Source organism: Podarcis vaucheri (genome assembly GCF_965113315.1).
Source record: "Podarcis vaucheri genome assembly, chromosome: 7".
NCBI classification, from domain to species: domain Eukaryota; kingdom Metazoa; phylum Chordata; class Lepidosauria; order Squamata; family Lacertidae; genus Podarcis; species Podarcis vaucheri.
In genome coordinates, this window is record NC_138765.1 from 72,292,154 (window position 1) to 72,319,706 (window position 27,553).

At 49.2% G+C, this 27,553-nt stretch overlaps 1 protein-coding gene across 5 annotated transcripts in view; it reads right to left on the reverse strand.

The window, feature by feature from the left end:
• Positions 1–1,532: 1,532 nt before the first annotated feature.
• PRDM16 (PR/SET domain 16) overlaps positions 1,533–27,553 on the reverse strand; it is a 472,000-nt gene continuing 445,979 nt past the window's right edge. For 2 of the 5 annotated variants that reach the window (XM_082229835.1, XM_082229834.1), the window contains exons 13-17: positions 24,224–24,393; positions 23,793–23,967; positions 13,008–13,238; positions 11,350–11,524; positions 1,533–7,596 (exon numbers count right to left, since the gene is read on the reverse strand). In XM_082229835.1, coding sequence (XP_082085961.1) covers positions 7,462–7,596; positions 11,350–11,524; positions 13,008–13,238; positions 23,793–23,967; positions 24,224–24,393 — 886 coding nt within the window. In that variant the 3' untranslated portion in view covers positions 1,533–7,461. The remainder of the gene's footprint in view (positions 7,597–11,349; positions 11,525–13,007; positions 13,239–23,792; positions 23,968–24,223; positions 24,394–27,553) is intronic. The other 3 variants (XM_082229837.1, XM_082229838.1, XM_082229836.1) reach the window with 3 other exon arrangements.

Below are 27,553 nucleotides of genomic sequence, written 5' to 3' on the forward strand. Positions count from 1 at the left end.
AATACAGAACACCTCAAGGACTGTTGTTAGGCATTTGCATGTCAGAGGAGGCCATGGTTTCCATCTAGCTGCAATCGTTGCTATCTCTGTTCTGCTGCAGTTTGGCTTCCACTAAGTCCTACATTATTCATCTTGCTATGGCCCAAACATACATGATTATTCACACAATTAATTTCAATGCATTTCAGTGAAAGGGAAACAAACAAACAAACAAATTCAGAAAAGAACGTAATCATTTAACTAAGGTTTGTGGAGAAAAGAAAAGCCCTGCTAGTGAATACTGCTCATAATTGCTGGCGTGATTTCTGTTTCGGGTGGCATTCTCTGACGCAGAACTCACACATGTGTGATTGTGTGGGGTTTTTTTTAATATAGATATTTATAATTGCAATTTTCTTCTGCCCCCGCCTTGTTTTGCCAAACCAAACTACCCTAGAAAATAAATAGAACACTTAATTCTAAATGCAAATATGATAGAAATATTATGATGATTATTTTAAAGAAACCAAATTAGACACAGCATATGATTGTCTGGGAAGCTGGCTGCCAGATTAGAGCTTTCATTACTTATGGGTCATTTGGCACATTGACAATGATAAAAACAATTAATTAATTATGGAAAACAATTCACCCTTCTACATCCTACTTATTGGTCATATGGCATAATAGCCTTTAATTATACACCGTTTTGGTCCTTCACTAGTTACTTATATTAACATTATTATTTTCCCCCACAATAATGATATCTAACGCCAAATATATATATATATGTATATATAATATAATAATAAAATACTGTTAAGGAAGAAATAAAATAAGTGTGTGTGTGTGTGTTTTCCTCTCTTCTTTTTTTTTAAAAAAATCACAAGTTATATACAGATTAAAGAAAAATCCACCATAGAATACCCCAATAGTCTTTTATTTTTCTATATATAAAAATTTGGCCCCTGTTTGAACACACAGCCCACGTGAATGGGATGATTTGCTTTGTAGAAGCATAAGGAGAAGTGCCAAGGAATGGAATGTTAAGAGTGGCTTTTCGCAACCTGTTCACGGACAATTCCTAGATAAGGATGCTCTTTCCCAGACTTCCTGGCCATACAAAAGCAGGAATGCCAGATGCATCCCAGGGGAAGGTTTACAACCCCCCAACACCGCTACACTCAGTGGTGGCTACTGCCCCATTGGGACAGGTGGGTCAGAAGGCACAGGCAGTGTTGTCCCCTGGGCTGGTTGTTAAGTAAGGAGGCAGGTAGGCGAGGGCTGGCTAAGATCAGACTGAAGTTGGTGGGCCAGTGGCCTCTTTGCCTAAGTGAACCAGCCTCCGTTGGTTATGCTCAACACTGCTTGGCAGTGTGGCAGAAGAGGAAGCTAGGCATCCACCCTAAATAGCTCTGCGTCTTCTGTGAAGAAGAAGAAGAAGAAGAAGAAGAAGAAGAAGAAGAAGAAGAGGAGGAGGAGGAAGAGGAAGAGGAGGAGTTTGGACTTGATATCCGCCTTTCACTCCTCTTAAGGAGTCTCAGAGTGGTTAACAATCTCCTTTCCCTTCCTCGCCCACTACAAACACTCTGTGAGGTGAGTGGGGCTGAGAGACTTCAAAGAAGTGTGACTAGCCCAAGGTCACCCAGCAGCTGCATGTGGAGGAGTGGGAAAGCGAACCCGGTTCACCAGATTACGAGTCCACCGCTCTTAACCACTACACCAAACTGGCTGTGACTCTCACCTGTAGGGAGGTGTGCTAAGGTTGGTGGCACTCAAATTCCCCAAAAGTGAGAGGAGAAGACGCACAAGAATCTGTATATGTTTTGCAGCATGGCTAGCACCAGATGTCAGCCAGGTTGACCAAAAGTCCTGGGGACCAGAAGCCTCGCCAAGCCATCAGCACCTGAAAGGCCCTTCCAGCTTTCCTTCAAAGCTCAGCACAAAAAGAGAGAATTGAGAGAATTTGCCCGGTCTCTTCATTCCTCTTAGAGGAAGGAGGTGCCTTACAGGGAAAGGTTTTCCCCTCGGTTTGTATGATCCCGGCCGTCGCTCAACAATTAAGGGTGTGCATTGGTGGGTCTCACATGATGAATCCAGAGATTCTGGAGCCAGACCAGGCTTCGGAAGAACATTCAAATAGCCATTCTGCCAGTGATATGGCTTTCATCAGCCCTCCATGCTAATCTAGGAAGCAGAATACTTGACAACCGATAGGGAAGATCTCACAAGCTCAGTGAAAAGCATTGACATGCAGCTGGTCATAGGTTCAAACCCTGACATCTCCAGTTTCAAAAATGGCTCTCAGGTGACAGGTGATTGGAAAGACCCCGTTCCCGAGACTGTGGAAAGTTTCTAGCCATCCAAAGGAGACAATACTGGAAAAGAAGATCAAATCTGATCTAAGGTAGCTTTGTTATATGGGGTGAAACATCTCAGCGCATCTTAGCTAAGCAGAAGAACTGAAATCACAATGTCGATGCTCAGAAATAGCACTGCCTGAGTAAGGCTTGAAGTTAGAGGTGATTTACCCTTATTGCCCCTCCCAACTCTACAATTCTATGATTTTATTCCTGAAATACAGGTGAGACTTATTTGGTGGCGGTGATGTCTAAAGCAACAGCAGCTAATTAAGCACGTTTGCTAAAATATGAATCTGTCCTTCTTTTTTAAAGAGCAATGAGCAAATGACCTTTTCACATTTTCCACTTTCTTTGTAGATGAAGAAGTTGGAGAGACCCAACGTTCATACCGTTAGAATCTGAAATTTTCTTGCTTGGTTATTGGAAAGGAATTATATTGGAAAATGACCTAGAAATAGCAGTTAATCTTTTAACAGCTTCAAGAGTAGCGATTGCTAAGAAATGGAAGAGAAGTCGATTCCCTACAGAAGCTGAGTAGATAGAAATGATTGGGTCTGTATTAATATGGATCAAGTTAACATATTCAAAAAAGAATTTGCATAAGTCAACCATTATGCACTTTGGGGCAAAATGGGTTTTGTTTGTAATGTTCTGGAATAAGTTTAATGACAACGTCGAACTTTTACGCTGCTCTGAATTTCTTACAATGTTATTGTACTTTAGGAGACCCTAACTACATTTTATTTGTAAAAAAACTTTTGATTTATCTCAATGCATTAGTGAGCTAATAAAGCATTTAAAGGAAGGAAGGAAGGAAGGAAGGAAGGAAGGAAGGAAGGAAGGAAGGAAGGAAGGAAGGAAGGAAGGGGTGGGGGGAGGACCATTTTGCCAGAATTATCCAGGGAGAGGAGAAATTCGAAAATGTCTTTCTTTTATTTTCTTAAGGATTTGGGGATTTTTTTGCCATTGAAATTTAAGATCTGTGCTGTCAGCATAACCACCACTTTGTATGCCCCAAAATACACAATTCTGGGACATTAGGTGATACAAACAGTGGTCACCACCAGCAAGGTACTAAAACTTAAACAAAAAACCAGACCTGCAAATGAATAACAATGGAGAATATTTAGTCTTTTTCCCCGCCTAGGGAGGTGAGAAAATAAAACAATATCAAAATATTATTTCTGACAAATGTCCTCTGAAAATTTTCAGTTCAGCTCAGGTGTGTCCTTTGCCCCCCCCCCTCTGCAAAGTCCCAACTAATTTAGGGTTGCCATATTTTGAAGAGCAAAATAGAGGACACATTTGCCGACTTCTACTTTTAACTATGGATGTCTATGACGACTCTCATTTTACATACCCATGAAAAAGAGGATGTGTCCTGGATATAGAGGACCTATAGCAACCCTGTTACTGGAGCCATTAGGTTTTAGGAGATTTAGGGTTTTGCGGGAGGGTGTAGGTAGAAGTACTTTTTTTAAAAAAAGGCTGCCTTCCAATTTATTGAGAAGACTTAAAGTTGCAAGCTTCACCCCCCCCCCAAAAAAAGCTGGATTTTAAAAGCAAAACTTGAAAATATATGAATGATAATGCATGTGAGAAGGTACCCTGGCACCTGAAACTTTTATCCAACCAATGGATCTTATTCAGACAACACTGGCTGAAATTAATTACTAACTTGGATCCAATTCTGAGTAGGACTTGATTGCATACAGTCCTTAAGGCACCAGATAGACACTTAGCTTCAAGACTCGGAAATGACTTCTGGGTATTTGCGCAGGCCTGTAAAATGTTAACAAGGGGCACATCTGCACTACAGATTGCAAACTGATTTAGCCATATTTCCTTTCTCCCAGGGAAACATAGCGCTGCCAGGAGACCTAGCAATCTCTTCAACAGAGTATCACCTTGACCAAACCACAGTTCCCAATATCCTTTTTGGGGGGTGGGAGGTGGGGAGCCAGGATAGGTAAACTGGAATAATAAAGCTGATCTAAGTTTATGCCATTGTGAGAAACTCCTTTTTACAGTGAATGGGCAATTGTGTAAGGAAGGGCCTGGTGCAGAGTGATCAATAGGAAAAGAAAGAGATGGGAGAGCCAACTATTTCAGAATGCAAAGTCTCCAGTACAGTCGTACCTTGGCACCCGAACGTAATCGATTCCGGATGTCTGTTCGACTTTCGAAAACGCTCGAAAACCAAGGCGTGCCTTCCAAATGGCTGTGGGAGTTTGCTGCACTCAAACGGAAGCCGCGGAAGCTGAGTTGAACGTTTGGGTTCCAAAGAACGCTCGCAAACTGGAACACTCACTTCTGGGTTTGTGGCGTTCGGGAGCCAAAACATACGACTTGCAAGGCGTTCGAGAAGCAAGGTACGACTGTACAGTAACACAGAGATGGGAAGACGAGGTGGTTTCTGAAGTCAGAGCTTGATGTTATCTACAAGGTGGTGCCTTTGACTGCAATCGGTAACCATGGTTGTCTGGTTCCCTCTCTCCCTGTAATGCTGCGTAAAACAAAAATTCGGGATGTGGCACTGTCATGGTGCCACAAAGCCAGAGAAGTACAACAGGGACAGAAATAAATGCAGGATGTTGCTTATGTTGTTCCACATTCTCCCCCACCCATTAGATAATACTGGGATGGGGGGAGGGAGAGAGAGAAGGAGAAACACCCATCTTAACGTTTCCTCCAGTACAATCACTTCCTGCCTGCCACAATGCAGGTGTCGCCAAGCTTTGGGGAGCCGTGGGGCCCATTTGCAAGCCAGAGATAACTCACAGGTGCTGCACACCCCACAAGCCCAGCAGACACAACCACAGCATGCTACTGGTTACCACAGAATGCTGCTTCCAAGCTGAACTTGAAACTGGAGAGGGGAATCACATGGAAGGACCTCTGTGGGCAGATGTGTGGGCAGATGTGTGCACACGGGCATCTCTTTGGCAACCTCTGCCCTATTGTCTAGTTCCTGCCTTGGCAGCAACTACAGGAAGACCTGAGCACCTGATAATTACCCTTCTTGCCCAAACTTACTCTAAAAACCAACCCTGTACTCTTAAAAACCCCTAAACCTGGATGAACCCTAAGCAAAGCGAATGCTGGACTCACAACAATTCGGCATTAAGGTCTCAATACTATTTCTGTGTCCTGGAACTTGATCTAGAGATGATTTGAAAACATTGGCACTGGACGGGTGGGAATCAGAACTGAAAATCTGCAAACAAAAATAAACAAAAACCAATCAGACACCCTCGTAATACTATTTGTCCTTGCTTTAGGAATGAGTTTAAATAGTGGTTCTGGAATATGGTGGGAAAGGTTGCCCCTTTACACTGAAGAAGTTAGGGGAGAGAGGAATAAGGCTGGCTTTGGATGGTGTTGTCTTGGGACCTTGACTTCTTGCCAACAGCCTCTCGCCAATCTGGTGCCTTTCAGATGTTTTGGATTACAATTCCCAATGTGCTGGCTGGGGCGGGTGGGAGTTGTGACCACAACATCTGGATGGCACCCGATTGGCGAAGTCTGGTGTTCTGCATGGGAGCTGACCTGGCAACAGACTTGAGGCTTCCCACCTGTTGGCACAAGACTCACGGTTTGCCCTCTGCCAGGTTTCTGTGCAAAACTCTGCTGCCACAGTCTGCAAGAGAGGTTGCCAGCCCATCCCTGTGGGGGAAACAAAAATTGTGGAGCTTGATCCTAGCAAGATGCTTTGATTGATGCCCCCAGGCCCCACTTTAAGAACCCCAGGAGTTGCCCCGATCCACACCTGTGTCGAAGCTGCTGTCAAAGTTCCACCGAAAGCGCAACTGCGAGGCAGATTTGGCAATCTGGCAGACCAAAACAAGCAAACAGAGGAGTTCAAAGGGAAGCAAAGGGAATTTCTGTAAGACTTGTGATGCTTCTCGGGTCAGAGGGAAGGAGGGTCCGTACGCCCCATTTATCAGAGGAGCTGATTTTGTTCTCCCCACCACCACAAAGTCCAGAACCTTAACTACTTCAAGCTATAGGGGAGTAATTCTGTTCTCTGGCCGTGCAACAGGAGAGGGAAATTACATAACACCTCTCTTGCCCATTTTTACAGGCTGTTTTCCATCACAAGAAGAACCTGGTCAGGTGGGATAGTGAAGGCCATACACAAAGTTTCCTTCCACAGGCCCAGCTGCTCCTCAGCTCAGCGTCAGAACTTCACATAATGCGTGGCTTGTTCCACACATTATGCTGAACACAGCATGTGTGTGGAAAATTGTGACTTGCACACAGACTGTACACTCCTTGATTGTTACATGTGAATAACCGTACAAGCGTACAGCTCAGTAGATGTGCACCCCGGGCCAGAAAGACTGTGCACTCATTGTCGAACGTAACGTGTGAAAACCCCTCAAGAGAAGTGGCAATGGGTGGCTGTAAACCGGAGTTACAGAGGTTTTTTTTTCCCCTTTAAAAAAGTGTGCCAACAAGCTTTCCAAAAGGCAACCACTGGGGGACAAGAGAGGTTATTACCCACAGAGAGGCCATCCGAAGAAGGGTTTACACAATGCACATGAAGGAAAGGAAATTGACACCTTTTTCTTTTTCTTTTAAAGAGGGGGAAGGAAGCAAACGAAATTCAACAGAAGTCCTAATCTCAGCAGAACTCCAGTGACTTCATTAGAATGGGACCTGGCCTAGAACGTCGTTTTCTTCTTCTTAGCAGAACTGGATACGAGGGTCAAAGGACTTCATGTGGGGTAGTTTACAAGGAGGTTTTTGCTGGCTCAGCAACACGGTCTGTAACGTGAGAGGGTGGGGCACGACTGGATTTGCTAACGACAAATGCACCTGGTCTCCCCCCCCTCCCAGCCCAATGGAGGAAGCAAGTTTCACTTCTGGGGTGTACTATGCATCAGAGAGATGGCAGGCCCCCGGGTCTGCTGCAGTGGTGGTTTCCTAGGTCCGACGAAACAGGGAACGAGCTGTCCATGGTGGGTTCCTTCTCCCGGTGGTGGGTGGGTGGGTGAGCCCCGAGGGCTTCCTGTCCAGTCCTCCGCTGCTGACCAGAAGGTCTGAGAGGGGAGACGTGTGGCACCTCGGCCTCCTTGCTTGGGATCTCGGGCCGGGCACCTTCTCCTCCAGCCTCTCAGAGATGACCGACGGCGCTGAAGCCTCCTGGCTCAGAAGCAGCACCTGCCATGTTCAACCAAGCATCCAGAGAGTTCTGGGAAGAAGGATGGAGGGGAGTGTTCTCAGAAAGGGACAACATCATTGCATAAGCCTAAGGGGGGGAAGAGAAGAAAAACACAGCGAGGGAAAGAGGGCATCAATACATGCTGGTCAGATCTTTGTCAGCAAAGAAAGGTGTGTGAGTGTGTGTCAGGATTCTAAGAAAGGCAGTGCAGTGTAGGGGTTAGAGGTCTGGGCTGAGACCCGGAAGCCCAGGTTTGAAATCTCTCACTCAGCTGTGAGGTTTACTAAGGGGGCACAGTCTCTCAGCTTAGCCTACCTCACAGGTTGTTGTGAGGACGAAATAGTAGAAGAGGAATGACGCACACCACCTTAAGCTCCTTAAAGGAAAGGCGGGGCATAAATGTAGTCATGATAAACAAATGTCACCCCCATTCACTTCAAGGGACTTTGGTGCAAGAGCACTTTTCCTGAAGGTGCACCATGCTTTTGCATGGGACTATGGCAGCAAGCACTGTGCTCTCCAGATGTTTCCGGACTTCAAGAGTTGTGTCTGGCATTCTTCACGCTCAGAATATATCCCCGCTGGCTTGTAGCCAACCAAGTCCTACTCAGAGTAGACTCACTGGAATCAATAGACCTAATTGGGTCATGCCTGTTAATGTCAGTGGGTTTCTTTTGAGCAGGGCTAGCGCTGAAAGTGGGTTAAACCACAGAGCCTAGGGCTTGCCGATCAGAAGGTCGGCGGTTCGAATCCCCGCGACGGGGTGAGCTCCCGTTGCTCGGTCCCTGCTCCTGCCAACCTAGCAGTTCGAAAGCACATCAAAGTGCAAGTAGATAAATAGGTACCACTCTGGTGGGAAGGTAAACAGCATTTCCGTGCGCTGTTCTGGTTCGTCAGAAGTGGCTTAGTCATGGTGGCCACATGACCCGGAAGCTGAACGTCGGCTCCCTTGGCCAATAAAGCAAGATGAGCGCCGCAACCCCAGAGTCGGCCATGACTGGACCTAATGGTCAAGGGTCCCTTTACCTTTACCTAGCACTGAATGCAACCCAGCGAAGGGAACGGGCACAAGCGCCCAAGGTCTCTTAATTCTTATGCATCTGCTCTGATTAAATCTCAGTGGCGGCCAAGGTTGTCTCCCATGAACTCCAGCCCATATGGCCAAGAGATGATGGGAGTTGCAGTTCAGTAGCCTCTTGAATGTGCCACGTTGGCTACCCTTCCTTTGGGGGTGGGGCAGGGTGAGATGGGAAATCAGAATGGCTCAGTTTACACATCTCATCCTCTGGCATCCTTATGTTTCAGTTCCCTCACTTCCTGACTGAGGTTGCCCCCTTGCCCCGAACCAAATAATTGATTGGATCAATGGGGAAGGGGATGACCTGCCTCCCACCTGCTCTGGTGGCCATGCCCATTTTTAAGCCACACTCGCCACCTCTGGCATACAGCCTCTGGGGGCTTGGAAGGTGGCAATGTGACCCTTGAGCCCAAGAAAACTAGCCCCCCCTCGAGATGGCAATGTCACCACTTGCTTCCAAATGTGGTAAGTGAACACTGCTGCAATGGGAAGGGGGGAGGCACCCAACTCATTTGTGCTGAGTGGGGCATCCCTGGACCTCTGCCCCCTGATGGCACCACTGTTTGAACTGGATGGGTTCTTAGGCTGTCCTTGCTCTGGAATCCAGGGGGAGAGGGGTTTTTTTTTTCATAGAAACTGTAGAGTTGGAAGATACCGCCAAGGGCCATCTAGTCCACCCCCCCTGCAATGAAGGAATCACAGTTAAATAATCCCTGACACATGGCCATCCAACCAGAGGATGCTGTTTCCACCAGACTGATTGGTCTGAATCAGTATCAGAAAAGTGTGGTCAGGGGAAACAATTTCCTGTGTTCCCCATCCTACTGAGATCCAATAACAAATGTTGACCATGGAATCCAGGGAGATGAGTGCAGGATTCCTCACTAGGAAAAGAGGAGGATGGACTTCAGAGTGAACAGTAAAAAGGTTTAGGTTTGGGAAATGAAATCCTGTGTTCTCCCTCCTTCTCAGCTCTACTGCCTTTGGCCAAATCACAATTCTGTGGCGGTGTTGGTGTATATACCATTGTAGCAAAGCAACAACAGGAGCCCTCTGTAAAACCAAGACTGAAATTGCAGGGAAACAGGGACAGAGAACACAAAGTCCATAAAAAATTAGTAGGTTTTTAGCATATTAGTATTAAAAAGACAAAGACAAAGAGACATGCATGGAAACAGGAAATGAGACCTCCCTCTCTTTCTCAACAAAGAAGAACATGATAATTAAGTTTCCCACACAAAACAAAAGTAGGGGAACTTGAGGTTCTCTGCAGCTACTGACAGGGAGGGTCTTTCCTACAGATGGCTTAAACAGCAATTCTATCTTCCCAGGTAAAAACCTTCATAACTGCAGTTCTCAGGAGAAAGGCTAGGGGGAGCTGTGAGAGAGAATTTTCACAGACCTCAAATCTCCCCAGGATCAGGGATGCTGTGACAGGGTGAATGAATACTGGGGTTGTGTTGCATAGGGACCATCTTCAAAGTAAACCCATTGCAATGAAGAACGTAGACTTGTTCATTTCAATGGGTCTTATCTGAGCAGAACTCAGCTGGCTGCAACCCGCAAGACCACCACCCAAATTTGTACATGAATCGATGAAGAGGGTGGTCTTCAAACAAGTTGAGAAGGTGGGCAGCTGGGCTCTCAACAGAACTTTGCAGTTTGCAAAGCAATGTTTCTTGAGTTTAAGAAAAGAGTGGTGATGTGAGAGGCAGTTGAAAGGGGATCTCTACCACTTCACCAGTGCTCCTGCCAAGGCTTCTTGCTTCTTCCTTTTTCAAGGCGAGGAGTGGCAAGCTATGGCAGTATAAAACAAGTGCTGGGTTGAACCTATTTCTCCATAATTCAACAGCCAGCGAGCATCCTGGTCTCTCTAAAGCAGGGCTGGAGAAGCAATGGTCCTCCAGAAGTGGTTGGACACCCATGGGCCTCAGCAAGCATGGGTAATGGCAAGGGATGATAGGAGTTTTATTCCAGCAACATCTGGAGGGCCACAGATTCTCCACCCATGACCTACAGCAGGAGTAGGCAAGGTAGTGACCTCCTGGTTTGCTTGGGTTACGACTCCCTTCATCCACAATCAACAGGGGTGATGGAGGTTGGTATCCAAAAACATCTGGAGGGGACCATTGGCTGGTCCTGCTCCACAGCCTTCTGTATTCCTTCTAGCCGCTAGCATTTCATGGTGATCTAGTGCAGGAACAGCCACGTGGCTGGAAGGAATTTTGAAGGATGCGGTAAGACAGGGAGGTTTGCTGGCTGCCAATTGTACTTGGCAAGTTCTTGGACTTATTAAAAAAGTGAAATAAAAAACCCCACCACCAAACCATCTACCCAAGGCTACCTCTCCTGTAGGTAAGGTATGCAACCTACCCCACCACCGAGAAAAAGACCCTCAAAATTTCTAGCAACTCATGTCCATGTTTGATGCATTTTCTTGGTACCGCTCCCCACAGCAAATCTTCAAAACACTGGCTTAGCCTATAAAACCCAAGAGAAATTGGCCGTGCAGGTTGACCCATTTGTCCTTCCCACCATCGCCTCTGAGGTCAGAGGCGATGGTGGGCAACCCAACCCATAACTCCTGATGAAAACATGCCCCTATAATGTTTTGCGGGACCTGCCACTGCTTGGCTGCGAGTTCCCAGTGTTGGCCATTGCTCATGGGGACCTTCAGCGAGGAAAGGAAACCAAACGGGCTGAACCCCCTTCGTCACCACGAGAGGGAAAACTGCGGAAAATACCCCAAAGGGTACACCTACCTGATTTTTAGCCTGCCTGTACAGAGTCTGTTTTATTGCCTCAGAGTCTAAGGTGGGGTTATACACATCTTTAACTTCAAAAGCTTCCTCGGACGCCTTGCGTAGATCCAGCCCCTTCCCAAACTGCGGTAACTGCTCCAAATCTAACAGGCCGGCTTCGTCCTCCTCAACACACCTGTACCAATGACCAGGAGGGGAGGGGAGGGGTGGACCTGTTAGCGCATCTGACTGTTCACAAACGGGGCCAAGGTGTGCGTCGCCAAACTCGGGCAGGGGCTGACATCATGCACAGACTGTGGAGGAGCTGCCCGGAAGCTACATGCAGGACGTGTTAAAGGGAGAGGGACACACACAACACACACACACACACACACACACACACAGAGAGAGAGAGAGAGAGAGAGAGAGAGGCAGGCACATGGACGGACAGACGAGGGGCTTGCAAATGACACTGAGGAACAAGCAAAGCATGGCGTGGGCATGGCCGTGTGAGCTTGGATCGCACGCCGTCTCACTGGCATGTGGTGCTGCATGCGCCATTTGGTCTCACTGCCCAGCTGAGGAGCTCTCCCTGGAGATGCCTCAAAGGGGTTCTCAGTGCCTGCCCTGGCCCTGCTATACAATGCAACCCTTGGGATTCTCCCTAGACCCCATTGCTCCTGCTATTGCCCCCCCCCCCCACCACCACCAAGTGCTTCTGCTTGGAGGGATTGTGTCCTTGCACTCTGATAATGCCTCTTGCTTGCTTGTATGGGGGGGGGGTCAGCACCAGCTGGTGCCCATCCAGATGGTAGGGTGGAAGGCGGGGAGGTCAACAGCAGGTGGCGCCAGAGCCAACAAGAGGCCGAGCCAAAAAGTTCTAGAGTTGTAGAACTCCCTGCCGAGTTCTACAAAGGGCAGCACTGAGACCAAGGAAGAGGAAGCTGTGGGCGTCTGCTTACGTGTGTGTGTGTGTGTGTGTGTGTGTGTGTGTAGCTGAAAGTTATGGACTTCATAATGGAGACAAAAGAGTCCAAAAGGCCCCCTCTAGGCTCTGGAGCACCTAGTTCCCTCAGGGTAACGCCATGGTGAAGAGCAAAAACAGCAAAGGCCTCACCAACCGCAGGTGAAATATGGCGATCAAAGAGGGTTTCAGACACTGCCATGCTCTTGATGAGTGGATTGAGCCTCACAGTCTTTCCTGAAAAATGCTGGGTGATCCATACTACACTTGACTATGCCTTATTTCCCAGCCGTGTGTGTGTTTGCGTGAGGTTGAGAGTTCTCATCCATGCTGGAAGGGACACAAGCTAGAGGGGACCTTAGACGTGCCTGCCAGGGCATACAGGGACCCATGGGAACTGCACTTCCCATGGTCCCCAGATGCCTTGGATGAAGCAGACATGCGTAAAGGTGTCCAAAGGCTCTCTCTGCAACCTGCGGAAGCTTGCACGGGATGCTGATGATGTTTTGCAGCTTTGCCTGTCACCGCAGCTCAAGGCTAATGCTGAGAGCTGAGCTAGACTCCCTTCATTGCAGAGGTACCGATGCACCTCTAGGGCGGATGCTATAGCCACGCCGAATGGATGGTTCACAATCCCCCCCCCACGACTTGCCAATGAGGGGTGGGAAAAGCAGGCGTTCCCCCCACCACACACTGAAAGTCCTGTCCCACCCACCTTCGGGTGCGGTCAAAACTCATGGTAAGGGACGTGGCCTCTTCATCTTCCTCATCCTCATACCCTCCTTGCGGCTCTGTCGTCGGCGATGCTGTCTCATCCTGTGACTTCCCTGTCAGGCTGTCATCGTCTTCCTCTTCCAGTTCTTCCTCCTCCTCGTCGACATCTTCCGTTTTGTCATTTGTGAGGCCATGGCACTGGGAGTTGCCATCAGCATTCTGGATTTCAGGCCTGTGGGTTGCAAGTGCAAAGGTTTTGGAGGGGGGTTGTGGTAAACAGAGAACAAAGATGACTTTCAGTCTGAGAGTCACACCCATCTTTGTAAAGGTGCCTTTCAGCTGCTGGGTTATAAGAAATATGCTAGGACATTTTCTCATCCACATGCCTTCTTAACCTCTGCTCCTTTGAGAATGTCTTATGTCCAGGAAAGTAAAAAGGTAAAGGTAAAAGACCCCTGGGCAGTTAAGTCTAGTCACAGGTGACTCTGGGGTTGCATCGCTCATCTCACTTTCAGGCCGAGGGAGCCAGCGTTTGTGCACAGACAGCTTTCCAGGTCATGTGGCCAGCATGACTAAACCGCTTCGGGCACAACAGAACACTGTGACAGAAACCAGAGCATACAAAAACACTGTTTACCTTCCCGCCACAGTGGTAACTATTTATCTACTTTGACTGGCGTGCTTTCAAACTGCTAGGTTGGCAGGAGCTGGAACAGAGCAACGGGAGCTCACCCCGTCATGCGGATTTGAACTGCCAACCTTCCAATTGGCAAGTCCAAGAGGCTCAGCGGTTTAGACCACAGCGCCGCCCACGTCCCATGCTTTTTACCCGGAAAGTACATGTCCCACGGCCTACAGCTTCATGGGCTACAACTGAGCGCACTCCTTATAGCATCCCAAGTACTAATGGATCTACTTTTAGGGAGAGGCATACCGGGGCTCCCTTGTGCCTCTGAAGTCAGGAGAGACCATGGACCAGAAACTCAAAAAGTTTGCTTTTTGTCGCTTTCTGCATTCGCCAGTGACTTCCCCCCCGTGACTATCAGGGTCAGGTCTGCTCTGTTCTGCCTCCCCTCCTCCACCTTGGTGCAGTCTGCCTTCTTCCCTCCTCCCTCAGTTTGCTGCTTTCCCTTCTGCCTCCCCCATGCCAGTGTGGTGTAGTGGTTAAGAGCGGTAGACGCGTAATCGGGTTTGCGTCTCCGCTCCTCCACATGCAGCTGCTGGGTGACCTTGGGCCAGTCACACTTCTCTGAAGTCTCTCAGCCCCACTCACCTCACAGAGTGTTTGTTGTGGGGGAGGAAGGGAAAAGGAGATTGTTAGCCGCTTTGAGATTCCTTCGGGTAGTGATAAAGCAGGATATCAAATCCAAACTCTTCTTCTTCTTCTTCTTCCATTCCCTCCTCCAACTCCTCACCCACTCTCATTCTTTCTCCCCCCCCCAAACTCCACTGGGTGCTCCACGCACACATCTAACAGTGCCATTAGGAAAAGGGGCAGCTGCAGTGGCCCCTGCTGGTGACCAAATTTCTCTGCCAAGGAGCCCAGAAAAGCCTGCACACCTTGCCCGGCTGCCCTGAGCAGTGGAAAAGCTGCTGGGAGACTTCGTAGCAGGTGGGCTCCTAGTCACTCTGGCCACTTTTTGCACCTCTTTGGGTCTGTGCCCTTGGTGGGCCAACTTGAGTAGTCCATAGGTACACCCCTGCTTTTAAGGCTCTTCTCTTTACCTGGGCTTTTGGCCCTTAATTTGAAAGGATTGGAACTGTGGCTTCTTTTAGTGGGTAGGATAACTAAGTCCTGCCTTTTATCTGTATAGCTGGGCCTGTTGTTGTTGTTGTTGTTGTTTTTAGATTTTAACTTGGCTGCTCTTAATTGTCTTCCATGGTTTTTTTTTAAATAATCTTGATTTCCACATTAAACATCACACATAATCAAACACATTGTTCTGTTGTGAAAGAAAAAGAATGTACACAAAAAGAAAATAGAAAAACAAGTAAAAAGATGGGGGGAAACGGGAAGAAAGTTTAACAAAGTTAAATTGTATTTAATGTTAAGTTGCTTCCAGTCCCTTGGTGAGAAAAGCAGCAGCAGCAACAACAACAATTTGCATGGTGTTTGAGATTGCCATAGTATACTTAAGGTACTATGGAAAACTTTTATTTCCCAGGGATCTTCGCTGATGCTCTGAAATGGCCTGTATTCTAAGCTGGATGGAAATGACACTCAATCGATATAACACAGCTGAGCTGGAGAAGTTCACAGCCCATGCCAGGTAAATAAGGAACTTGAATGACATCACTCATTTCAAAGTTCTGTATGCTTGGCTGACTATAAACCCAGCGCTGACAGCTTGCCATGCTTAATTCAGATGTTATCTTTGCCACAGGCCCACCAGGATCCAGGAACAACATTGTCCCAGACAGAAAATAAGCATCAACCCTCAAGAGCCATCAGAAATGCCGTGATTAGTGTCTGACTTGGGGGCCCCACTCCAAACATGGAATTCTTGATGCAAAAAACCCACACAAATTAAGTATTTTTTTCTTTCTTTCTTAAATGTCCATGTTCACATTACATGGCATTTGGAAAGATCAGAATAGCCTGATCGTAATTGCAACTGGCACTGCCTAGTAGGATGGAGAGAGAGAGTGTATTTGAGTGCAGGGTACAAAAAGGACCCTATTTATTTCTTCTCTTGGTCTGTAAGCAGATTAAATATCTCCCCCAGTCAATGTGAGGTTTAAAAAAATTAAGGGTAGGGAGCACACAAGCTTCCTGTGAGCCCTGCATCTCATCACGTAGTCTAAACAAGCTCAGAAGCTGCTTGTAATTTAAAAACAACAACAACAAAAACCCACACATACGAAAGCCAGGTCCCCCCAATTTCATTCTCCCTAGAGATCAATTATGCCAGTCTGCTGAGGATTCCACCTCTAATTTGGTATCAATTTGTGTGTGTTTGCAACTAACGTGGAAAGATTCCTGATTTTCCACCAAAACTTCATCCTTGACTTTTCAGGGTTTCCTTTTCTCTTTTAGATCTAAAGCACGAAGTTTTAAAAGCAAACTATTTCACAGGGATTTTGTTTTGTTTTGTTTTGGTACTGAATGAGATTGCCATATTTTCCTCTTGGCTGCAAGGAGATCAAAGCCAGTGCTGGTGTCCGTCTCCTGCCTAAGCCTGTTGTATCAAGCTACTAAGATGCTCCGAATCCATTCTAAGGGAATGGGGCAGTGGGAAAAGGTCACATTCAGCAGCCCTGAGTTACTGTGGCAGGGAGGTCCATACATGCTGAAATCTAAAAGTCAAATTAGCAGTAATGTTTATACAAGGTGAGGCTGAGGAAGCCATTTTCTTATAGGTCGTGGAATCTGGTTCCCGACACTCACAAATAAATCCTTGTACAGTGGTACCTCGGGTTACAGATGCTTCAGGTTACAGACTCTGCTAACCCAGAAATAGAACCTTGGGTTAAGAACTTTGCTTCAGGATGAGAACAGAAATTGTGCGGCGGCAGTGGGAAGCCCCATTAGCTAAAGTGGTACCTCACATTAAGAACAGTTTCAGGTTAAGAATGAATTAAGTTCTTAACCCGAGGTACCACTGTATTCAGAAATCTAGCATGTTAATCTTTTTCCTGAAACACTATTTTCTATGTGTGAAGATTTTTTACACCCTTTTTTTGTATGAAGGAGCACTTATGTGAGCCCCCACCTGAAGTCTGTAGTGAAGCAGCTTGGACATGCTCTATCACCGCACTGTAGAACTGGGTTGTAAATATCAAACTAAGTCAGAAGTGCACTATAATTATAACGCAAGTGTCAGGGGTTCAGAAGCAGAGACGCAGAGAAGGGTGGAAACAGAGAGCGAGGGGGAGGAAACCGAAGGGAGAATGAGTGATGATGACGACCCGAGATCTCCAAGCCTAAGCAGTGAGTCAGAGGACTCCCAAAAGGGAGCCCCAGTGAGCAGAGCAAGGGGGGGATCCGGGGGGACACCCCAGGAGGAAGGGAACAGAGGAGATTCAGAGAGCAGCAGCTGGAAGTCGGGACCCACGCTCAAGACTGAGAGCAGCAGGGAGGAAGGCAGCCAGGCATTGGGTTCCGGAGGCCGTCAGCAGGAGGGAGGGCACGAGTCAGGGGTGGTCACGCCCTCCTCAGAGAGCGAGGCAACGGTCAAGAGGAAAGTAGAGAGTTGGGCGCGCGCGCCAAGTTCAAATGCAGCGGAAGCTGGAGCAGTAAGCAGCCCGGAGAGTGAGCCAGGTCCCAAAGCCCGCCGAAAGGAAGCGGAAGGATCAGGGGGGTCAGCGTCAGAGGAGAGTAGAAGGGAGGAGTCCCAGGGGGGCAGAAGGACCCAGAGACGTAGGGAGAGGCGAAGGAGGTGGAGCAAGGCTAGGGTATTAAGCTGGTGTGCAAGAGGCGGGGACTCAGATGGGTCTTCGCCGACCTAGGGCAGAAGGTGTAGAGCTGCACGCTGCAGTTCGGAAATGAAACCTGTAACTCAATAAAGACTCTTTTAAAGTGGACGCTGTGTGGCGTGGTCCTATGTGAGCTGGGACCTGGTAGCAGCTCTGACAGTAAGACCCATCTCTACAAAGCTTCAGAAACCTGAAACCTCGCAGCGGGAGCAGAAGCCGCTAGGGGAGGAAGAGGGGTGTCTGTAAGCAAGCTCACAAAGGTTAGCAAGATGACGGAAGAACAGAGGATCTCCGCGCTGCAAGAGGCAGTGACCCAGTTGTCCTCAGAGGTATTGGCTTCCAAGAAACGGGAGGAGGAGACTACAGCCGCCTACAGAGACCTACACGCCAGGTTTGAAATGCTTGTTAAGCAAGGGCAACCGGGACCCAGACCGGAGGGCGTGGGATTGGCACGGAGAGCAGGAGGGCTTGTGGCTCACTTCGATGGGACTTTGCAACAGTACCCTAATTTTAGAGCAGACGTAATGTGCGCACTGCAACTGCTGGCAAAAGACTTTAGAGATGAGGAAGAGAAGGTGGGGTTCATATTGTCCCATTTGCATGGGGATGCCAAAGCCTGGCTGCGCAATTTGTGGAGGGATAAAGATCCGGCGCTTCAGAATGCAGATGCCTTTATCAAAGCGATGGATGCGTGTTTTTTGTCTACTATTGATGTGGATCTTGCCAGACGGGAGATTCATGGACTACGACAAGGGAGGGCGAGCGTCCGGCAGTATCACGCCCGATTTTTTGCGCTGGTCAGTGCTTTAGAATGGGATCGGGATTCGCCCCCTGTCAGAGACCTCTTCTGGGAGGGTCTAAGTTCTGCGGTTAAAGATGAAATTGCAAGGGGGGAGAGGCCCCGAAGCACGCAGGAGGTGGTCCAAAGGGCGCTGACTGTGGGGGTGAGGCTGGAAGAAAGTCCATGGTGCAGAGATGAAGGACGTGGAGGGCGCGAAGCAGCGAGAAGTTTCTCTTTCGTTCCGAGGGAAGCAGCGCGTGCGCAATCCACACCTCCGCCAGGAGGGGGAGGGGAACCGATGGAGGTTGGAGGTGCAAGGGCTCAGTCAGCAGCCAGAGCCCTAGCACCGGCAGCAGTGAAAGCGAAGCCTCCTAGAGGGAACAGGAAGTGTTACATCTGCGAGGATCCAGGCCATTTGGCGAAGGAGTGTCCCCGGAGGCTCCACAAGCACACTGCAGCCTCAGCAATGGTGACTGCAGCAACGCAGCAAGGAGAACCACAGCAGGGAAACGACGATGTCTGGCTGGAGACGGAGGCACTGGGGCCCAGCCAGACGCATCTGTGAAACAGTCCCCAGCGATATTGCAACCCACGGATCCCCTCCCACCCAAACCAGTAGTGCAGCTCACAGCGTCTCTCCAGCTACCCAACGGCGTCACTATCGAAGTGCCGCTTTCTGTGGATTCTGGAAGCAACGCAGACTTTATAGCGCAGAGCTTTGTGGAGCAGCACGCTATACAGCTATTGCCTGCCACTCTGCCCCTGCAAGTCGTCACAGTGGATGGCAGAGAGTTGCTAGGGGGGCAGGTGGTGAAGCAGACGCCACCAATGGTGATGCGCCTGGGCAACCACAGGGAAGTCATCAGTTTTAATGTCACCCAACTGTCGGACACGCCCATTGTGTTGGGCATGAGTTGGCTGGACAGGCACAGTCCGACACTGGCTTGGTACCAGAGACAACTGATCTTCGGCTCCTCTTATTGCGCAGAACACTGCATCCTGCCCCGACGGGAGGGAGAGGAGGAGGAATCACAACTGCAGTTGGGAACGTTGCAAGCGGTCCCCCACAAATACGCGAACTTTTTGGAGGTCTTCTGCGAGAAGGAGGCGGACAAGCTACCCCCTCACCGGCCATATGACTGCAAGATTGACCTCCTACCGGGGGCGACGCTGCCGAAGGGGCGGCTATACTCCATGTCTGAAGATGAAATGCAGGAACTCAAACAGTTCATCGAGCATAATCTGGAGCGTGGCTTCATCAGAGAGTCCAAGGCAGTGGGGGGCAGTCCCGTTTTCTTCGTGAAAAAGAAAGACACGCCCCAAAAAAGACTCGTTGTGGACTACCGCCTTTTGAACCAGATGACCAAACCGTCTGATTACCCCATGCCCAGGATTGACGACCTCCTCGCGACGGTGCGCAAGGGACGCGTGTTCACCAAGTTGGACCTACGAGGGGCGTACAATCTCATCCGCATGCGGGAGGGCGATGAGTGGAAGACGGCCATGTTCACACCGCTGGGCACCTACGAGTACAGGGTTATGCCCTTTGGATTACAAAATGGCTCTCACTGTTTTCAAGCTTTTATGCATCACGTGTTGGAGGGACTCCTCTACAAGACATGCGTCTGCTTCCTGGATGACATCCTGATTTTCTCGGACTCGCAGCAAGCTCACGACCGAGACGTGAGGGAGGTGCTCAGCAGGTTGCAACAACATAGACTGTACGCCAAGCTGGAGAAGTGCCAGTTCGACACGACGGAGGTGGATTTCCTGGGATACAAGTTGTCGGACAAGGGGATAGCCATGGACAGCACCAAGGTTCGTGCGGTATTGGATTGGAAGAGCCCGCGCAACCGGAAGGAGGTCCAGCGGTTTGTCGGCTTCGCCAACTTCTATCGCAAGTTTATCAAGGGGTTCGCGATGCAGACGGCAGCAATTACGGACACGCTCAGCTCCAAGAAAAAGAAATTCATCTGGACGGAGCAGGCGGAGCAGTCCTTTCAAGCGCTCAAGCATCTCTTCGCATCGGAGAAGCAACTGCTGCATATCGACCCCAGTAAACCGTTGAGGGTAGAGACAGACGCGTCAGACAGAGCCGTGGAAGCTGTTCTGCTGCAGCGAGACCCGCAGGGGGTGTGGCGGCCGGGAGCGTTCTACTCCAGAAAGCTCAGCAAGTCGGAGCAGAACTACACCATCTGGGACAGGGAGTTGCTGGCCATTCATGCAGCTTTCAAGGCGTGGAGGCACTTCCTAATCGGCGCCAAGCACACGGTGCAGGTCTGCACGGACCACAAGAATCTGGAGCACTGGCGCACGGCTCAGTTCCTGAACCAGAGGCAGATACGTTGGGCGGAGTTCTTTGCTGACTTCAATTTCCGAATAGAGTACGTCCCAGGCGACACCAACATCATGGCGGATGCACTGTCCCGAAAACCGCAATACCTAGAAGAGGTGACGCCAGCGGCGGCCATGCACATCTTCGCACCGACGGCGTGGGCGTGTGCCTCAGCTACAGTAGACCTGGATGCGGTGCGACGTGCATTGCGGGACGACTCATTCGCGCAAGACAAGATGGCGGAACTGCTCAGAGGCACGGCTACCACGGACGAGTTCCAGGTGCGGGACGGCTTGCTCCTACGCAAAGGGGCTGTCTATGTACCAGGAGACGACCTTCGCGCCAAGGTACTGCAACAGTTGCACGACGCACCCACGGCCGGTCACTTTGGCACAGAGAAAACGATGGAATTAGTCGCGAGAGACTTCTGGTGGCCCAGGCTGAGAGGGGAGGTCGCGGACTACGTCGCGAGGTGCGACACCTGCCAGAGGGCCAAGCCGGTACACAGACCACCGGCGGGACTGTTAGAACCGCTGCAAACGCCGTTTGAACCGTGGGAGAGGGTGGCCCTGGACTTTGTGACGGATTTACCCAGCTCGAGAGGCAAGACAGCTGTGCTAGTGGTGGTGGACTTGTTCACCAAGATGGCACATTTCATTCCGTGTGCGAAGGTGGCCACGGCGGAACAAACCGCCAAACTGTTCATAGATCACGTGTTCAAAGTGCATGGCCTGCCACGGTCTATCCTGTCCGACCGCGGACGCCAGTTCATCTCGTCTTTCTGGCAGAAGCTGATGGGTTTTCTAAATGTCAAGGTCAATCTGGCATCAGCAAGACACCCGCAGACCAACGGGCAAGCAGAGAGGGTCAATGCCATCATGCAGCAGTACCTGAGATGCTATGCCAATCAACAGCCTGCGACGTGGGTGGATTACCTGCCGCTAGCCGAGTTCGCTTACAACAACACGAAGCACGTGTCCACAGGAGTGACGCCGTTCTTTGCCAACAATGGGAGGCATCCCAGAACCTTCCCGGGACTGGAGAGAGTGGGGGAAGGAGAACCACAGACGGCGGACGCGTTTGCGTCAGAGCTGCAGGCGGTCCACGATCAACTCAGACGGCAGCTGGAGCTAGCTAAGCACGCCTACAAGGTGCAAGCTGACAAGCACAGGCGGGTTGGCGAAGTGATCCAAGTGGGAGACTGGGTCTGGTTGGCAGCCCACGCAGTGCCGACCAGGTCACTTGCCAAGAAGAAGTTGGGGCACAAGCAGATCGGTCCGTACCAAGTCGAAGCGCAGATCAACCCGGTAGCCTTCCGACTGGCGCTGCCGGAGGGTTCCAGAATGCATCCGGTGTTCCACAGGTCGGTGCTCACTCCCTACAAGGCACCTCACAGGTTCCAGGAGCCAGGGACGGCGCCAAGTCCGCTCCGGGAACGGACGGAGACGCGGGGGGTGAAGCACCAGGACCACATCAACGAGGTCACGGAGATTTTGGACTCCAGATGGGGGGAAGAGGGAGTCGAATACCTCTTAGCCAGAGAGGGCACCCGGGCCAGCGCCAATAGCTGGGTACCAGACTACGCTTTGGAGGAACCCCTGCTCAAGGACGAGTTTCATGCCCTCTTCCCACACAAACCCATGCCAGCGAGCTTCTTCGACGACTGGTTGTTCACACCCACACTTTCTTCCAGCACGTTCCATGGATTCGACTCGGAAGGGGAACCCGCACGGAGCACCCGTTCCCCAGAAGGTTCACCGGCGGGTTCGGCATCAGGCATCTCGTATTGGTGGGACGATCGACCAGAGGAGCAATGGCGCAGGAAGTGGCGGGAGATGCCAGGTCGAGCGACCGACGCAGAGACTGACATGGACGTGTTCGGGGAGGACCTCGGGTTCGAGCACGGCGGTACAGAGATGGAAGAGCAACAAGTCAACGTCGACGACCGCGAGGGGGAAGACTCGGAGGTCTTCAGTTGGCGGCCACCCACGGGGAGCGACCTGTATCCAGCATTCCCTCCCATGATGATGGAGCGCCCAGCACCCACACCTGACAGCGGGGAGGGGGGAAGGGGGGGCTTCGAGGGGGGGATGGATGTCAGGGGTTCAGAAGCAGAGACGCAGAGAAGGGTGGAAACAGAGAGCGAGGGGGAGGAAACCGAAGGGAGAATGAGTGATGATGACGACCCGAGATCTCCAAGCCTAAGCAGTGAGTCAGAGGACTCCCAAAAGGGAGCCCCAGTGAGCAGAGCAAGGGGGGGATCCGGGGGGACACCCCAGGAGGAAGGGAACAGAGGAGATTCAGAGAGCAGCAGCTGGAAGTCGGGACCCACGCTCAAGACTGAGAGCAGCAGGGAGGAAGGCAGCCAGGCATTGGGTTCCGGAGGCCGTCAGCAGGAGGGAGGGCACGAGTCAGGGGTGGTCACGCCCTCCTCAGAGAGCGAGGCAACGGTCAAGAGGAAAGTAGAGAGTTGGGCGCGCGCGCCAAGTTCAAATGCAGCGGAAGCTGGAGCAGTAAGCAGCCCGGAGAGTGAGCCAGGTCCCAAAGCCCGCCGAAAGGAAGCGGAAGGATCAGGGGGGTCAGCGTCAGAGGAGAGTAGAAGGGAGGAGTCCCAGGGGGGCAGAAGGACCCAGAGACGTAGGGAGAGGCGAAGGAGGTGGAGCAAGGCTAGGGTATTAAGCTGGTGTGCAAGAGGCGGGGACTCAGATGGGTCTTCGCCGACCTAGGGCAGAAGGTGTAGAGCTGCACGCTGCAGTTCGGAAATGAAACCTGTAACTCAATAAAGACTCTTTTAAAGTGGACGCTGTGTGGCGTGGTCCTATGTGAGCTGGGACCTGGTAGCAGCTCTGACAGCAAGCAATCCATTTCCATAAGGCTGTTTCCTAATTCCTTTAAGCTCTTCCCCAAAAATCCTTGCAGATGTCTGCTGAGGTTGTTACTGTCACCATAGTGAATGTACAAAGTTATCTTAGATCGGGTTTTCCCACACTTGGATCTCCACCTGTTTTTGAACTACAGTTCCCATCATCCTTGACCACTGGTCTTGATAGCTAGGGATGATGGGAGTTGGAGTCCAAAAACAGCAATACAGGTGCTCTACCTCTGAGCTAGGCTAGCCACCCCGCTTCCCAAAATTAATATCTAACCAAATGGCCCCTTCCCCATTGTGAGGGTAGGCTCTGATTCTGACCCAGAAGCTCACAATTCATACTCTCCCAGCTCCATCACTAAAAGCACGTTGAAACTCAACTTACCTTTTATCAGCTAAGCCTGATGATTGGTTCATCTCGCTATTTGCAATAAAGTTTCTGATTTCGGAGAAATAGGAGTCTTCCTTCTCGTCTAAAAGTGCATGGTTGTCTGATTCTGAGGTCGGCGAGGAGGCGTTGGTCCCCAGGTGGTTCGTGATGACGCCTGTGTGCTGGCTCACTGCGGTGCCAGAAGAGAACAGGTGCACATTAAATAGAGGACTCCTTCAAGCAGAGGAATGTCCTCTGTAAAGAAGGACACACGATCAGTCTAAGGAATTAAAACAAGCCAAATTGACCTGGGAACAACACTTATCCAAAGATCGCCTCATTGGGTTCTCTGCCTCTGAAAAAGTGTTTAAAAAGCAGTCGGTGGTGGGAAAATCAAGGCTCGCATTTCCCTCGTACAATTCTGGGCCTGCGCCGTTCCCCATTACCTGGCACACTCTCGTGTTCGTGCTTTTTCAGGTGTCGGTCGAGATTGGTCTGCTGGCCGAAGCAACGATTACACAGGTGGCACTTGAATGGCTTCTCCTTGTTGTGGATGTTTCGGACGTGGCGCTGGAGGTTGGATGAAATGCTGAAGGACCGGTCGCAATATTTACATCTGGAGAGGGAAAGAAGAAAGACCATGTGGGGAAAAACCCAGTAACATGGGAATAAAAGAAGTTGTCTGCAATGGTTGGTTCTCGGGGGGCAAAAGGAAACAGTTCATTAGCTGTGGTTCCTGCTTTGCAGGGACTTGGATTAGATAACCCTTAAGGCATGGGTAGGCTAACTAAGGCCCGGGGGCTGGATCCGGCCCAATCACCTTCTAAATCCAGCCCGCAGACAGTCCAGGAATCAGCATGTTTTTACATGAGTAGAATGTGCCCTTTTATTTAAAATGCACCCCTGGGTTATTTGTGGGGCGTAGGAATTCGTTCATTCCCCCCCCCAAAATATAGTCTAGCCCCCCACAAGGTCTGAGGGACAGTGGACTGGCCCCCTGCTGAAAAAGTTTGCTGACCTCAGACTCTGGAACACACTCCCCTCCGCAGTTCATCTGAACTCACTACTGCATACATTTTGACGTCAGTTGCACCTTTTTGCCCAAGCTTTTGAAGGTGGACGGTATTACCCCAATTCATTTTTATATTTTTTTTCATAACCCTCCCTAGAATCCCATGCTGGGCAATGGCTGTATAGAACTAAATAAACAAGCGATCACACTTGTTGCTAGGACCCCAGTGGGAGGCAATCTCCTTTCATTTGCTGACTGTTGCTTTTACGATTATTACGTGCTGTGATATTTGTTTGTTTTGGTTGTGGGGGGCGAGAGGGGGGAGGCCTTATTGATACTACAATTATTTTACTGTCGGCCATTTTGGATTGCACGGAAGTATAAGAGAAGCTTAGAAAAATAGCTCAACAAATAAAAACAAGGCCAAACCACGTAATAAAAGGGAATGATAAACTACCAACTACCTAGGTTGGCACCTGAATAATTTACTATGGTAATAATTACAAGAAGTTCCTGCAACAAAATGGAGTGCTCCTGTACAAGGTTTCATCCAACCACGCCTTGTTTCAGGATACTCCATTCCACCCTTTTCTCAGTTTTGTGGGGTTTCCTTTCCCTTCTAAGACTCGGCCCTTATTGGGCTGTTTTGGGGTTTCCTCCCACTTTGGGTTTTTTCTTTCTCTCTCTAAAGATTTTAGTGCTTCTGCAAACCTTGAGTTTTGGATAAACAGGGACCCAAAATCTGATTGATTGTGATGATGGTGATGACCACCCCTTTCCTCCTAGGAGCTCAAATTGGTGTACATTGCTCTCCCACTCCTCAAAACAACCCTGCGAAGTAGATTAGGCTTAGAGTTGGGGAGCAGCTGAAGGTCATGAGCTTCATGGTCGAGAAGGGATTTGAACACTAATGCCAGGGAGAATTGAGTTTGTTACAGCTACTGTAGCTGCTAATATTGGAGTTGAGGGGGTTAATGATGGCAGCTGTAATAAGCAGCGGTACCAACCTTGGCCCAGGAAGGTTTGTGAGGCTGAATTCAACTGAATTGAATTTTATTATTTTGGTCACAGACCAGTTCCAGCCCACATGCAGTATCAAGGAAGTCATAAAACACAATAAGGATACATTTGAATTTCTATTTAGGTATAACAGGGACAATACAGATATAGCAACAGTTAAAAATATATATATAAATTAAAAACTTAGTCACTAACATATAACCTAAAATTATCATTTAAAAAACTTAATCATTACGATAGCACAGCTTGTTCCCTAAGTTTCATGGCAATCGCACAGAATTTGGCCACCCTTAATGTGATCTCAGGATCCTTGTCCTCTACCAGGGATTTTAGACAGGTTTGTGAGGCTTGTAAAAAACTGATATGCAAGATTTCCAGATTTCCTGAAGAGGGCAGCATTGGGGCACCCAGAAACGGAATTGGGATTTTAGTGCTTGTTGAAGTCAAGCTTTGTTCTTTCCTTGGAGGCTTCCCCCTCTCTGCCAACAGGACTGCTTATTAGATTTGCTAGCACTTGTATCCTTCAGCCTATTGATGCAGAGTACACAGAGTTTGTTTTCTTAAAAATAAACTTTCAAAGGAGGGGAGCAATTGTCACAATTCTACATTATGCAGACAGCACATACTTTCCAAATGCGCTACAGCTGGGACTGAGACTAAAAATATCTCCCCTATTATTTTTGGAAACAGCGGATATACATTTATGAAACACTCTCCTTTTTGTTTTGTTTTTTTGGACCCCGCATTCAGCTTGTGATTTGCCGGCTTTGAAAAACGAGCTGGACTCGAGGTGTTACATGTCACAAAACACTGTCATTAAATCCTCCATTCTGAGGGGAAGGCAGGCTTGCTGAAAAGCAGAGTCATTTCAAATATTTCTGGGGGTGGTGTTGGCAACTTTTAGGGGCATAATAGGAAATCACAATTTCAGAACAAGTCAGGTTCTGAAAACACAGCTTAACCCTGGCTTGGCCTCACTGAGCCATAGTCTAAGTAAGCCACGGTTTCTGGGCTTTAGACATCATGGGAAACTGTGGTTTGTTTAAAAGTGGAAATGTAAGCTTCTGAACATGACGCTTCGCAACCATGAGGTGCAGCAGGAGAACACGTGAACCTGAGGCACATATAAGCTTGTTAACATAGTGAGAAACCATGGTTTCCTATTACATCTGAACTAGGCTACAGTGGACAGGGACTCTCAAAGCACGTGGTCTGCAACACAAGGAAAGACGTTGCCATCGCCCTCCAACACAGGTGTGTGTCCAGTCCTACTCAGAGTGAAATGGAAAGCATTTTCACAGTGTTTTTAATATGTGTCTAGATTCCACCACAGTGGCTACAAACCACATGCCCTATACCCCAAAACTCTTAGTCAATCAATTGTCCTGGTCCTATCCCTGCTCTGCCATGAAGCTCAATGGGTGACCTTGAGCTAACCACTGCCTCTCATCCTAACCTGCCAAAAGATAGGGCTACTTGTGACCCTTATGGTCTCTTCCAACTCTAAAATTTCACAATTCTATGAAATATATTTCCACCATATCTGTAGCTGAGATCTATGTTGCTTTCCTTCCTGGAACTGTAAGGACTTTGGGAAACATTTGAGTCACACCTCTGTTCCTGACAACAGGAGTGAGGAGCCTCCTTCATTCCTGCGATGGGTTTAAAACGGAACAGAAAATATGAAAGGACGTTCTAGCTTCTTTAAGAGACAAAAAAAGGTACGCAGGTCAGGATCCCCATG